The sequence below is a fragment of the Arachis ipaensis genome, chromosome B1 (genome assembly GCF_059453495.1).
Source record: "Arachis ipaensis isolate K30076 ecotype BB chromosome B1, ASM5945349v1, whole genome shotgun sequence".
Classification (NCBI taxonomy): domain Eukaryota; kingdom Viridiplantae; phylum Streptophyta; class Magnoliopsida; order Fabales; family Fabaceae; genus Arachis; species Arachis ipaensis.
This window is the reverse complement of record NC_142436.1, coordinates 108827327-108842247: the sequence shown is the minus strand read 5'-3', so window position 1 is coordinate 108842247 and position 14921 is coordinate 108827327. Positions and strand designations below refer to the sequence as shown.

Sequence of the window (14921 nt, the reverse complement as noted above, 5' to 3'; positions counted from 1 at the left end):
AACATCCTCATTCTCTTCAGAAGAGGAATACTCAGCAGAGCTCATAAAGGGCATAAGGAGGTTCAATGGAATCTCTATGGTCTCTAGATGAGCCTCAGAGTCCTTTGGTTCCTCAGAGGGAAGCTCCTTATTGACCACTGGACGTCCCAGGAGGTCTTCCTCCTTGGGATTCACGTCCTCTCCTCTCCTCTCAGGTTCGGCCATGGCGCTTATGTCAATGGCCTTGCACTCTCCTTTTGGGTTCTCTTCTGTATTGCTTGGGAGAGTACTAGGAGGAATTTCAGTGATCTTTTTACTCAGCTGGCCCACTTGTGCTTCCAGATTTCTAATGGAAGACCTTGTTTCATTCATGAAACTTACAGTGGCCTTAGATAGATCAGAGACTAGATTTGCTAAATTAGAAGCATTTTGTTCAGAGTTCTCTGTCTGTTGCTGAGTTGATGATGGAAAAGGCTTGCTATTGCTAAACCTGTTTCTTCCACCATTATTAAAGCCTTGTTGGGGCTTTTGATCCTTCCATGAGAAATTTGGATGATTTCTCCATGTTGAGTTATAGGTGTTTCCATAAGGTTCACCTAAATAATTTACCTCTGCTATTGCAGGGTTCTCAGGATCATAAGCTTCTTCTTCAGAAGATGCCTCTTGAGTACTGTTGGATGCAGCTTGCATTCCATGCAGACTCTGAGAGATCATATTGACTTGCTGAGTCAATATTTTATTCTGAGCCAATATGGCATTCAGAGTATCAACTTCAAGAACTCCCTTCTTCATAGGCGTCCCATTACTCACAGGATTCCTTTCAGAAGTGTACATGAACTGGTTATTAGCAACCATGTCAATGAGTTCTTGAGCTTCTGCAGGCGTTTTCTTTAGGTGAATGGATCCACCTGCAGAAGTGTCCAGTGACATCTTTGATAGCTCAGATAAACCATCATAGAATATATCCAGGATGGTCCATTCTGAAAGCATGTCAGAAGGACACTTTTTGGTCAACTGTTTGTATCTTTCCCAAGCTTCATAGAGGGATTCACCTTCTTTCTGTCTGAAGGTTTGAACATCAGCTCTAAGCTTGCTCAGCTTTTGAGGAGGAAAGTACTTGGCTAAGAAAGTCGTGACCAGCTTATCCCAAGAGTTCAGGCTGTCTTTGGGTTGAGAATCCAACCATAATCTAGCTCTGTCTCTTACAGCAAAAGGGAAAAGCATGAGCCTGTAGACTTCAGGATCTACTCCATTAGTCTTAACAGTATCACATATCTGCAAGAATTCAGTTAAGAACTGAAAAGGATCTTCAGATGGAAGTCCATGAAACTTGCAGTTCTGCTGCATCAGAGAAACTAATTGAGGTTTCAGCTCAAAGTTGTTTGCTCCAATGGCAGGAATGGAGATGCTTCTTCCATGTAAATTGGAATTAGGTGCAGTAAAGTCACCAAGCATTCTCCTTGCATTGTTGTTGGGTTCGGCTGCCATTTCCTTTACTTGTTCGAAATTTTCAATCAAGTTGTCTCTGGATTGTTGTAATTTAGCTTCTCTTAATTTTCTCTTCAGAGTTCTTTCGGGTTCTGAATCAGCTTCAACAAGAATGCCTTTTTCTCTGTCCCTGCTCATAAGAAAGAGAAGAGAACAAGAAAAGAAGAGGAATCCTCTATGTCACAGTAAAGAGGTTCCTTACTGTTAGTAGAAGAAAAGAAGAAGAAATTCGAACACAGATAGAAGAGGGGGTTCGAATTTGGTGATGATGTGAGGAAGAGATGTTAGTTAAAATAGAATAAGATGAGAGAGAAGGAGGGAATTTTCGAAAATTATTTTTGAAAAGGAGTTAGTGATTTTTGAAAATAGTTTTTGAAAAATGTTTAGTATTTTTTTTTTCGAAAATTTTTGAAATCAAAAATAAAAATAAAAATAATTAGTTAATTAAAAAGAAATTTTTGAAAAAGGGGGAGATATTTTCGAAAATTAGAAAGAGAGAATTAGTTAGGTGGTTTTGAAAAAGTTAAGAAACAAACAAAAAGTTAGTTAGTTAGTTGAAACAAATTTTGAAAACCAATTTTGAAAAGGTAAGAAGTTAGGAAGTTAGAAAAGATATTTTGAAAAGATATTTTTGAAAAAGATAAGATAAGAAGATATTTTTGAAAAGATATGATAGGAATTAGTTTTTGAAAAAGATTTGATTTTTAAAATCACAATTAATGACTTGATTCATAAGAAATCACAAGATATGATTCTAGAACTTAAAGTTTGAATCTTTCTTAACAAGCAAGTAACAAACTTCAAATTTTTGAATCAAAACATTAATTGATTATGTTATTTTCGAAAATTTGGTATAAAAATAAGAAAAAGATTTTTGAAAATATTTTTGGAATTTTCGAAAATAACTAAGAATTTTGAAAAAGATTTGATTTTTGAAAAAGATTTTGAAAAAGATAAGATTTTCAAATTGAAAATTTGATTTGACTCATAAGAAACAATTTGATTTTAAAATTTTTTTGAAAAAGTCAATCCAAATTTTCGAATTTGATGAGAGAAAAAAGGAAAGATATTTTTTTGATTTTTGAAATTTTTATGAAAAACATGAAAATTATGCAATGCATGAAATTTTTAGATCAAAACAATGAATGCATGCAAGAATGCTATGAATGTCAAGATGAACACCAAGAACACTATGAATGTCAAGATGAACATCATAGACACAATTTTGAAAAATTTTTAATGCAAAGAAAACATGCAAGACACCAAACTTAGAATTCTTTAATGCTTACGCACTAAGAATTCAAGAATGTATATGATAAACATGAAAAGACACAAAACAAAAAATCATCAAGATCAAACAAGAAGACTTACCAAGAACAACTTGAAGATCATGAAGAACACTATGAATGCATGATATTTTCGAAAAAAAATGCAAGATGCATATGCAAGTGACACCAAACTTATGATATGACTCAAGACTCAAACAAGAAACAGAAAAATATTTTTGATTTTTATGATTTTCTAATTTTTTTGGATTTTTTTCGAAAATTAATTGAAAAAAAAAAATAAGGATTCCAAAATTTTTTAACATGAATTCCAGGAATCTTGCCATGTTAGTCTAAAGCTTCAGTCCAGGAATTAGACATGGCTCACTAGCCAGCCAAGCTTTCAAGGAAAGCTCCAGTCCAAAACACTAGACATGGCCAATGGCCAGCCAAGCTTCAGCAGATATGGATACTTTTCAAGTATAGAACAACTAAGTGTGTGAGAATCTCTTCTTTTGTGATGGTAAGTTGAAACCCCAGTCCAAAAGATTAGATATGGCTTACAGCCAGCCAGGATTCAACAAATCATCATGAAACACTAGAATTCATTCTTAAAAATTTTGAATAAAGTTTTTTTGGAAACATTTTTTTTTTCGAAAACAATTGAGAAAATTTTAGAAATATTTTTGAAAATAAAATAAAAAGAAAATTACCTAATCTGAGCAACAAGATGAACCGTCAGTTGTCCAAACACGAACAATCCCCGGCAACGGCGCCAAAAACTTGGTGCACGAAATTGTGATGTCCAGGCTCAAACAATCCCTGGTAATGGCTCCAAAGCTTGGTGCTCTGATCTCAATACATAATTGTCACAACTTCGATACAACTAACCAGCAAGTGCACTGGGTCGTCCAAGTAATACCTTACGTGAGTAAGGGTCGAATCCCACGGAGATTGTTGGTATGAAGTAAGCTATGGTCACCTTGTAAATCTCAGTCAGGCAGATATAAAGTGATAATGGTGTTTTCGAATATTATATAGTAAAATAGGGATAGAGATACTTATGTAATTCATTGGTAGGAATTTCAGATAAGCGAATGGAGATGCTTTTCGTTCCTCTGAACCTCTGCTTTCCTGCTATCTTCATCCAATCAGTCTTACTCCTTTCCATGGCTGGCTTTATGTGATACATCACCATTGTCAATGGCTACTTTCGGTCATCTCACGGGAAAATGATCCAATGCCCTGTCACGGCACGGCTAATCGTCTGGAGGCATCACCATTGTCAATGGCTTCATCTTATCCTCTCAGTGAATAATATGCTCACGCACCCTGTCACGGCACGACTATTCATCTGTCGGTTCTCGATCATGCTGGAATAGGATTTACTATCCTTTTGCGTCTGTCACTAACGCCCTACAATCGCGAGTTAGGAGCTCGTCACAGTCATTCAATCATTGAATCCTACTCGGAATACCACAGACAAGGTTTAGACCTTCCGGATTCTCTTGAATGCCGCCATCATTCTAGCTTACGCCACGAAGATTCTGGTTAGGAGATCTAAGAGATATTCATTCTAGCTTAATTCATGTAGAACAGAAGTGTTTGTCAGGCACGCGTTCATAAGGGAGAAGGATGATGAGCGTCACACATAATCATCACCTTCATCACGTTCTTGGGTGCGAATGGATATCTTAGAAGAGAAATAAGAAGAATTGAATAGAAAACAGTAGTACTTTGCATTAATCTTTGAGGAACAGCAGAGCTCCACACCTTAATCTATGGAGTGTAGAAACTCTACCGTTAAAAATACATAAGTAAAGGTCCAGGCATGGCCGAGATGGCCAGCCCCTTTGATCTAAGAACCAGACGTCCAAAGATGATCCTAAGATCCTAAGATGATCAAAGATGCCTAATACAATAGTAAAAGGTCCTATTTATAATAAACTAGTCACTAGGGTTTACATGAGTAAGTAATTGATGAATAAATCCACTTCCGGGGCCCACTTGGTGTGTGTTTGGGCTGAGCCTGAGTGTTGCACGTGCAGAGGCCATTTGTGGAGTTGAACGCCAGTTTCTGTGCCAGTTTGGGCGTTCAACTCTGGTTTTGGATCCTTTTCTGGCGCTGGACGCCAGATTTGGGCAGAAGGCTGGCGTTGAACGCCAGTTTACGTCGTCTATTCTTGGCCAAAGTATGGACTATTATATATTGCTGGAAAGCCCTGGATGTCTACTTTCCAACGCATTTGGAAGCGCGCCATTTCGAGTTCTGTAGCTCCAGAAAATCCACTTTGAGTGCAGGGAGGTCAGAATCCAACAGCATCAGCAGTCCTTTTTCAACCTCTGAATCTGATTTCTGCTCAAGTCCCTCAATTTCAGTCAGAAAATACCTGAAATCACAGAAAAACACACAAACTCATAGTAAAGTCCAGAAATGTGAATTTAACATAAAAACTAATGAAAACATCCCTAAAAGTGACTAGATCCTACTAAAAATATACTAAAAACAATGTCAAAAAGCGTATAAATTATCTGCTCATCAAAATGGTAATTTTCTTTTTTTTTTTTATGGATAGATGTGTCAACGTTTTCAACTTTCATGAGTAGAAATAGTAGTTTACTCATACAAAATATAATCTTTTATAATAGTATAGGAATTCAAATTTACATTTTTCAAAGTTTTAAAATCAGTTATAACTAGAAATAACTGAAAATAAAAAAAAATCAATATTACCCGAGCTTTAAAATTAAATTGGAACTAAACATTCAGTAATGACGAAGCAGGGTTTATTATATTCTACAGCAAGAACACCCGGGAAACCAAAAAGAGGCAACCACAACTTCAAATTAAAAGCTACCATCAAAAGCAAAAGCATTATATATACTAATCCACTATGAAGCATTGACACCGAAGTTATCGTATTAGTATGTCGAATATATTTTAAATATGATGGTGGTCGATATTCGTTTAACACATATTTATTGTATCCAATGGTTTTAACAAAAAATAAAAAATACATATCCTAATATATTTAGATACATCTAAATATTATTATGTATTAATGTATTTAATTTTATTCTTAATATATATTTTTAAAATAAATTTAAAATAATATATATTATATTTATTAAAATAAAAAATATTTTAAATATTTAATATAACGAATAAAAAATTATATATATATATATATATATATATATATATATATATATAAAAGTGAATTCTACTCAACTCCTTCTAAAATAACATATAAGTTATCCTTCATGATGTATCGTAATTTAATTGGTCATTATCTTAATCATAGCTGAGTTATTTTGTAATTTATTATTTGAGATGAATAATAATATAATTTCTTAAAATATAAAAACCCCACTCCTATTAATTGAAGCACCTTTCTATTCCTTCATTCTTTTATCATCATGTAGCTTGGGTCCTTCCAATAACATCAGTCGCGACTCGCCATCGTGACAAGAAGCGTTGACGTGGTGAGAAATAAAAAAAATTTTTTGTTTGTATTAAAAAACACGACAAAATTACGGACGACGGAAATTTAACGACATCGTTAAGGGATGATGCACTCAAGAAAGAGAGATTGTGTGGGAGGACGATGACGACGACGTCGGCGCTTCTTGTCACAACGACAACGGTGATATTTGGAAGGACCCAAGCTATATAATGAAGAAAGAATTGAGGAGTGGAAATGTGCTTCAATTAATGGGAGTGGGGTTTTGATATTTTAAGAAAGGATTATTCTCCACATACAAGCGTTTTCCCATACAAGTCATACAAGTCATTTATATTCACGTGTTTTTCACGTTTTTCTCTGTGCCTCTTTTTCTTCTTCTTCTTCTTTTTCCGTGCCTCCTCTTTTTCTTCTCCTTTTTCTTCTTTCTCCGTGCCTCCTCTTCTTCTTTCTCCGTGTCTCTTCTTCTTCTTTTTTGTAATTTTTCTTTCTCGTTATCGTCGTCATCAACACTATCTCTTCCTCCTCCTTCTCTTCCTCCTTCTTTTTTCATTAAAATTTTTTCTCCTCTTTTCATTTTCTCTTTCTCCTTCATCATTAGTTATCTCGTTTGTTGAAAATAATAAATAATTCAAGTTCAGATTGTCAATTGAACTAGAACGAAATTGATTATTGTTTTGAATTCAAGGCTAAGGTGTGGTTCAATTTAGAAAAAAAAATATAGCATTAGAGGAAAGATTTTTCTGCAGCAAATTTGGGTGTAGTACAAAAATATTTGGGTGTAACACAAAGATATTTAGATGTATTTAAAGAAATTTTTGGTGTATTTTTATTCTGATAAGTTCTGCATAGTTCAAAACTCTTCCTTTTCTTTTTTTTTATCATCATCACCATCTTCTTCTTTTTTTTCTTATTCATATTTTTTTTTATATTACCTTCTCAAGTTTCTTCTTGTTTTACTCTCTTAACAAGAATAAAAACAAAAAAATCAAATAAAGAAGAAGAAGAAACACATAATGCCGCAAAATTACTTGAAAGAGGATGAATTTACATTCATTTAACTAAAAGAAAGAAAGAAATAACGAAAAAAAGAAGAAAAAAATGCAGCATTAGAGAAAATATTTTTCTATATTTGCAGCAAATTTGGGTGTAGTACGAAGATATTTGGGTGTATTTTAAGAAGTTTTGGGTGTATTTTTATTCTGATAAGTTCTACATAATTCAAAACTCTTCCTCTTCCTCCTTCTCATCTTCTACTGTTTCTTCTTTTTTATCATCATCGCAATCTTTTTCTTCTTTTTTTTCTTATTCATCTTTTCTTTTTTATTTTACCTTCTCAAGTTTCTTCTTGTTTTACTCTCTTAACAAGAATAAAAACAAAAAAATCAAAAAAAGAATAAGAAGAAGAAATACATAATGCTTCAAAATTACTTGAAAGAGGATGAACTTACATCCATTTAACTAAAAGAAAGAAAGAAATAAAAAAAAGAAGAAAAAAATGTAGCATTAGAGAAAATATTTTTCTGTATTTGCAGCAAATTTGGGTGTAACACGAAGATATTTGGGTGTAATACGAAGATATTTGGGTGTATTTTTATTTTGATAAGTTCTGCATAATTCAAAACTCTTCCTCTTCCTCCTCTTCATCTTCTACTGCCTCTTCATCTTTTACTGCTTCTTCTTCCTCATCTTCTTATTTCGTTTTCTTATAATTTTTTTTGGGAGAAAAAATCAAACAAAGAAGAAAAAAACACATAATATTGTAAAATCAATAGAAAGAGGAGGAAAAAAATGCAGCAACAACAACGGTAATAAAAAAACAACGATGAAGATGAAACATGCGAAAAAAAAGGAAGAGAAACGCAAAGAAAAAGGAGTAGAAGAAGAAGGAGGAGGAGAAGGAGGAACGTGAAGAAGAAGTGTCCTCCATAATGGTGAGTGAGAGTGCGCTTTGGAAATGGTTGAGTGACGCGTGTGTTATCACGCTCTAGTGGGTGAATGTAGTTTTTGTTAGATTTGACCCAACTTATAAGACTTGTAAGCCAAACAGACTTGTATGTGTAGCATAACTCTTTAAGAAATTATATCATTACCATCTCAAATAATAAATTACAAAATAATTCAACTATAGTTAAGATAATAACCAATTAAATTGTGATATATAATGAAAAATAACTTACATATTATTTTAAAAGGGATTGGGTAGAATTTTCTATGCTTTATAAAAATTTAAAATTTCTATTTGTTATGCCATATTCCATGACTTTGTGGCTGTGTCAATAATTCAATATGCATGTATCATATCTAATCAATAAAAGAGAAGAAAGAGGAAAAATAAAAAAGTAATAATTCCGGCGCCAACAAAAAGCGAAAGAAAAACCCATACACAATTCAACTAGATTCCTCAGCATGTGATTATGTGAATAAAGCAACCCCCTTAATCATGAATAAACTCCTATATCCCAATAACAAAGAGGCAATATAACCAAGCAAAGTATCATTGTCCCACTACAGCAACTTCAGTCGTCTATCACTCCCTAAAACAAGTGCTTGCTAGCTTAGCCTTGTCTAGCCAAAAACCATGTCCAAATTGTTCCATACCGTCTATCTACTTATTATCTTCTCAGCGTGTTTGACCCCTCTGAATAACGCAAACTCGTGCCGTTCATACTGCGGAAACATAAGCATAGACTACCCGTTCGCTCTCCAACACGGTTGCGGCCACCCGGGTTTCCGGGACCTTCTCTTCTGCATCAACGACGTTCTCATGCTCCATATATCATCCGGCTCCTACAAGGTCCTCAACATCGACTACGCTTACCAGGCTCTCACTCTTCACGAGCCACACATCTCAACCTGTGACACCATTGTCCTTGGCAACAAGGGAAATGGCTTCGCCCTCGAACCATGGCGCGCACCTTACATGAACCCTGCACCAGACAACGTCTTCATGCTCATTGGTACCGGTTATTACTTATTAGTTATTACATAAGACGTACAAATATTTATTTTTTATTAAAAATTTTTATTTTAGTTGATATTTTTGTATTTAGTATAATTAAAAAAATTTATTTTAAAAAATATATTTGTATTAAAAAAGTATTTTAATTTAGATTTTAATGTATTATTATTCAACTTGTTTGTTTTTAACAAAAAAAAATATATAACAAAAAAAACGTTGAGTATTGATTTATATATTAATTTTTTTAAGATTAATAAAATGTATATTTTTAAAATTTTTAGGGATTAATTTGAGTAATTATTTTGTTAGAAAATAGACTAAAAACTAATTTGTTAAAATTAAAATATTTATTTTTAAAAGTCTTAGAGATTGATTTAGATAGTTACTCGTTATTTTTTATCATAGCTAGTAAACCTTTGCTCCATCATTTTTACTTCAGTATAGTTTTTACTTTTTACCTTATAAGCGCTGATTTAATCCTTTACTTTCTTAGTAAACATATTTATATTAAAAATAAACAAATAAACTTGCATATTTTTCATTTTTAAATAAGATTTAAGTTCTATTTATTTTTTTTATAAATTATGCACGTTTATTTTTGTTTACAATAAATACTATAATTTTCAGTTCAAAATATATTTATCATAGAGTTAATATATAAGATAAGAAAAAGTATAGGGTACCAACATATTATCTGCCAATTTATTGTTAACAATAATTAATTATTATATTTTAAATACATATATAAAGAGATACATCTAGAAAATATATCTATAAAGACACTTCTATTAAACACAACCATAAAAAAGATATTTTTATTAGACACATCCACGAAGACACTTTCATAAAATACAATTATAAATAAGAGTTGGCAGAAGTTGACAGATATGCTGTTGGTAACGTAGCGGAACCGATAAGATAATAATCAAAATACCACATCAAAATATTTCTCTCGTTATCCTATACTGCCATATGCATATCTGCATTAATTACTATTATTTCATACCCCTTAAACGAAAATGTTTGGGCTAAAGTCTTGGGTCAAATTAAAGATACTAATAATTTGCTTTTTTATTTTTTTATTTATATTTATTAATTATCACTAAAATAAACAAATACATAATATTAAATGTAACAATTATTTTTATTATAAATGTTACATACATAAAATTTGTTCGGTAGCTCGGGGGTCCGACGGGTTGGGGCAGATCCCTAGAAATTGGTGAGAATGAGTCTGAATATGGACCGGATGGGAGTAATGTGCGAGCGAACGGTCTCTTGAGCTCTTCGTGTAGATTGGGGAGAGCCACCTGCAATGACACTTCGACGCCAAAGTCAGGAAGTATGCACGTAGCAAAGAGTAGGGTATAGTGACCTACCTTGGGGGAGGGGTAGGACCCTCCCCATATATACCGTATCAGAGGTGGGCTCCTCAAGGACAAACTCACCTTCTGCGAAATTTTCCCTTTGCCAGCTGTTGCCAAGTGAACTGGCTCCTTAGAGAAAAGGTATCCAGGTCAAGGTCCGGTTACGCGGTGCCCCGCAAACCGGCCGCCCGGATCCGACGAAGCAGTGTGTTAGCCGGGTTGGCCATGAGGCCAGCTGGACTGGATCGCAACAAAATTATAAATGATAAATTAAATAAGATAAATTATTATCTCTCTATTATTACTTTTTTATACTAACTTTCTTTCCATAAAATTGATATATTTATTTGAGAAAAGATATTTATATTATTTTTATAATATAAAAATATTTTTTTTATTTTTTCAAAGCTGTACACACATATAACATTCCTTTATTTATTTACTTATAGTTATAGTAATGTAAATATGTAATGTATTTATTTTGTGCAAAACAAGGTTGTTCTCCCCGATCACCATTGTTCCAAGGTTTCCCGGGAAAGCACTTGCCATGCCGAAACGTTTCAGGGATGAGCTGCGAAGAGTATTACGGGTGCCCGGCGTGGGATGGTTTGGGCCACAATAAGTGGGCCCGAGAGGAGTTCTTTGGGTCAGGTCCACCGGAGTGCTGTGCGGTGCCGTACGAGACAATCAAGGGGATCAATTTGACAAAGCTGGAGTGTGAAGGGTACAGCAGTGCTTATAGTGTGGCACCATTGAGGGTTGATGGGCCTAGCGAGTGGTCCTATGGGATCAGAGTGAGGTATTCGCTGCAAGGGAATGATGAGTTCTGTGGGGCCTGTGAGGCTACGGGTGGGACCTGTGGCTACGGTGAGGATGCGATTAGGCAGGTTTGTATGTGTGGGAAAGTTAATTCATCCTCCAATTGCGATTCAGGTTTGTGATTTAATTAATCGTGCTTTGAGTTTGCTTAATCGGTTCATTTTGTTTGTATATCGATCTTGTGTTTATGTACTTGATTATCAACATTAGCGAATGTTGTTTCTTACTATAATTTTTTTTTCATATAGTTGGCTTGTCATCGGGAACAAGGCCTATGGCGATGAAAGTGTCAGCAGGTAATTATAATTGGATATTCTTTTTCTTCTCCATTTTAATTACCAATCCATTTGACGATGATCGGAGGTGTAATTTTGTTGTGCGTAACTTTAATTTCTTTGGCAGTGGCAGGATTGTTGACGTACATGCTACTATGGATAACAATAAACCAGATTTAATTTGAAAAGCATGGTAATTAAGCACGCGAGACTATCATTATATGATAATGACTGATATATTCCATTCCTTATTGTAAATGCCAACTTTTGTTCAAGAACATGTATGTCCATACAATGATTCAAATACAATGTAATGAGAGAGACTGAGAAAGAGTGTTTTGCTTTATATTAGTAATATTTAACATCTCATGTTTACCAGAGTAATGAATTATTCGAGCAGATTAGTTGCATACTTGCACTCCTCATCATAATCCATGATTTCCAAATTGCGTTCTAAGCAGAAAGCCAGAAAGGGACTATATTTCCCTCCACAAGACGAGAGTTTTGATCCTCCACACAGAGCACTAATTCTCGTCTTTATTGATTTAACAAAACTTTTCTTCTTTGGTACGGTTCATGCAAAATTACACGACGAGCCATGTGAAAGAGTTTAATTACTGAAAGTTGGCTATGTTATTAGTTATCTAAATAGCACAATTATAAGATTAAATTCCTATAATTTACTTTTTTTTTTAATCTGTTGTAGAATAAACTACAATTTTGGCTTTTAAAAGGTCTAATTTCATCAGAAATATATTTCTAAACAATAAAATGACATTTTAACCCTTCAAATATGTTTTTAATTTTGTAAATTTGCTTAGGAATTTGAGATCTTTAATTTGTCATCCAAAATTGGTATTTTAATGTTAAAGTAAAAAGTAAAGTATTATTTTGATTTTAATGTTTGGACAAAATTTTAAATTGATTCTTAAAATTTCAAACGTTTTATTTTTATCTCAAACAAATTTAAACAGATTTAATATTCTTATGCTGATAAATTTGACATGAATAAAATGAGAGACGTAGATATAAACAACGTTATTAATTAAGTCATCTTTTTATTTCCATGTTAGAAAAAATAACTAAAACATTCTTTAAACACAGACGCGCAACTCGCGCTAACACTGCCTGTTATTTTCCGACTGTACGATTATCTCGATCACTTTTTCACATTAAGTCTCGAGGCAACGAATTCAGATTGTGCCTTTGGTCAAGGAGGTCCAGAGGATGATCCTACGAATGAGTTTGAAATTGGACAACAATTATGAAAATAAAGAGGAAGTTATTATGGCATTTAAGGTATATAACATTTAGGTCAAGGCCGTATATGTTGTACAGTGCATTCAGTTTTGGTCAGGATGTTAATAGAGCATACGTATTTCTTATCACCGAAAGTGGAAAAAATGGAAAGTGAGGAGATACAATGGTCCTTGTACTTGCATGCAACCATCAATAAGCCAAGACCATGGAAGGTTGGATTCGAAGGTTATTACTCAACATATATTCATAATGGTCAAAGCAGACCCAATGATCAGCATAAGAGTTCTGCAAGAATTTGTTGAGAATCACTTTGGTTACAAAGCATCCTACAGAAAGGTTTGGCTTGCAAGTCGCAAAATAGAGAGTCATTGCTAAGATATATGGACATTGGGAGAAATCATTCAATGATCTTCCTAGGTGGTTATTCGCAATGTAGATGTACTTACCCAATAAGATTCATTACATCGCCTTTAGTTACGTATGCTAAATTAAATATTGATATGTGGTGCGGTAATTTACAACCACACTTATTAACCGACAAGTGCACCGGGTCGTACCAAGTAATACCTTACGTGAGTAAGGGTCGATCCCACGAGGATTGATGGATTAAGTAACAATGGTATTTGATAGGCTTAGTTAGACAAACAGAAAATAGTGTTGAGATGCAGTATAAAAGACATTAAACAATATAAAAAATATTAAAGATAGGCAGATAAATAAGTTGGGAATAAAATATGGAGAAGATAGTTAAGGTTTCAGAGTTATCTATTTTTCCGGATTAATTTTTCTCACTAACTATTTTAATCATGTAGGATTTAATTTATGGCAAACTATATGTGACTAGACCCTAATTCCTTAGACCTTCCTAGTCTCCTCTAAAATTCATCAACAGCCAATTCCTTGGTCAATTAATTCCAATTAGAGGGTGATAATCAAATTCCAGTTTATATGCCACAAAAACTCTAATTACCCAAAAATATAAGGATTATATGTCACGTATCCCGTTAAATCCAAATAATTAAAATTTAGGAGAATATGTTTTCAAGCTGTTGTTCAAGTAAAGAGCTTTTCCAAGTTTTACAAGAACTCAAATAGAAAGAGGGTCATACTTCCGTTCCACCCAAATTCATAAAATAAAGAGCGAAAACAATTCTTAAATATAAATCCATACATAAATTAAAATAGAAAAAGTAATAAAATCAATCCATACAAATAGACAGAGCTCCTAACCTTAACAATGGATGTTTAGTTGCTCATGGAAAAGAGAAAATAAGAATTCAGGTAAAATGTATTGAGTTACAATCTAATAGCACCAGATCCCTTTTTATAACTAATCCTAATAAATTTAAAATCTGATATTGAAAATTAAATTTAAAATAATATATTTTCCTAATTTAAGATTTGATTTTAAATTTGAATTAATTAACAGATCTTCAGTTGATGGGTGGGGACCACTTGTTCTGTCCATTCTGCAGCTTCTAATCTGTGTTTTCTGGGCTGAAAATTGAGTTAAGACAGCCCAAAAATCGCCCCCAGCGTTTTTCTGTATTTTCTGCACATGGCGCATGTGACACGTCCGCGTCATCCACGCGTTCGCGTCATTTGTGCAGATTTCAGTCCACGCGATCGCGTCAGGCACGCGATCGCGTTATTGCGATTTCCTCCATTCCGCGCGGTCGCGTGAGCCATGCGTCCGCGTCGGTATTCGCTGGTAATCTCCTTGGCTTCTTCTCTTTCTCTGCAGAAACTCCATCAAATTCCGCCAAATATTACCTAAAATAAACAGTATTGTACAAAACTCAAAATAGCATCCATAGTGGCTAAAATATAATTAATTCTTAATTAAATTCAACAATTTAGATGCAAATTCACTAGGAAAAGATAGACAAGATGCTCACGTATCACAACACCAAACTTAAACTGTTGCTTCTCCTCAAGCAACCAAAACTAATATAAGCTTAGGATGTGAATTTGCATGAGAATGAGAGTTCGATTAAGCTCATGTCTCTTCTTATAGTGGGGTTTATAACTGCAATCCTGAA

The 14921-nt window shown here is 33.8% G+C and overlaps 1 protein-coding gene and 1 non-coding gene across 3 annotated transcripts; both read left to right on the top strand.

Annotated features, from left to right (window-relative positions):
- Nucleotides 1-963: 963 nt before the first annotated feature.
- LOC148577862 (small nucleolar RNA R71) lies at nt 964-1071 on the top strand. Its single transcript, XR_015903289.1, has one exon. It is a non-coding gene; the product is annotated as a small nucleolar RNA R71 (small nucleolar RNA).
- A 7600-nt stretch (nt 1072-8671) lies between these two features.
- Nucleotides 8672-12003, top strand: LOC107618782 (uncharacterized). 2 transcript variants are annotated; one of them, XM_021122735.2, is made up of 4 exons: nt 8672-9156; nt 11021-11458; nt 11593-11640; nt 11753-12003. In XM_021122735.2, exons 1-4 carry the CDS (start codon nt 8778-8780, stop codon nt 11797-11799), a joined length of 912 nt encoding a protein of 303 aa, XP_020978394.1. In that variant the 5' UTR covers nt 8672-8777; the 3' UTR covers nt 11800-12003. The 2 variants fall into 2 exon arrangements, with proteins under 2 accessions (XP_020978394.1, XP_016176425.1); XM_016320939.3 differs by having other exon boundaries at nt 11747-12003.
- The last annotated feature ends 2918 nt before the right edge of the window (nt 12004-14921 follow it).

Coding starts and splice junctions, on each gene's coding strand:
- LOC107618782 (XM_016320939.3), top strand. CDS start 8,778: ATGTCCAAATTGTTCCATACCGTCTATCTACTTATTATCTTCTCAGCG. Junction 11,459..11,592: donor ATCCTCCAATTGCGATTCAG/GTTTGTGATTTA, acceptor TTTTTCATATAG/TTGGCTTGTCATCGGGAACA. Junction 11,641..11,746: donor GGCGATGAAAGTGTCAGCAG/GTAATTATAATT, acceptor TTTCTTTGGCAG/TGGCAGGATTGTTGACGTAC.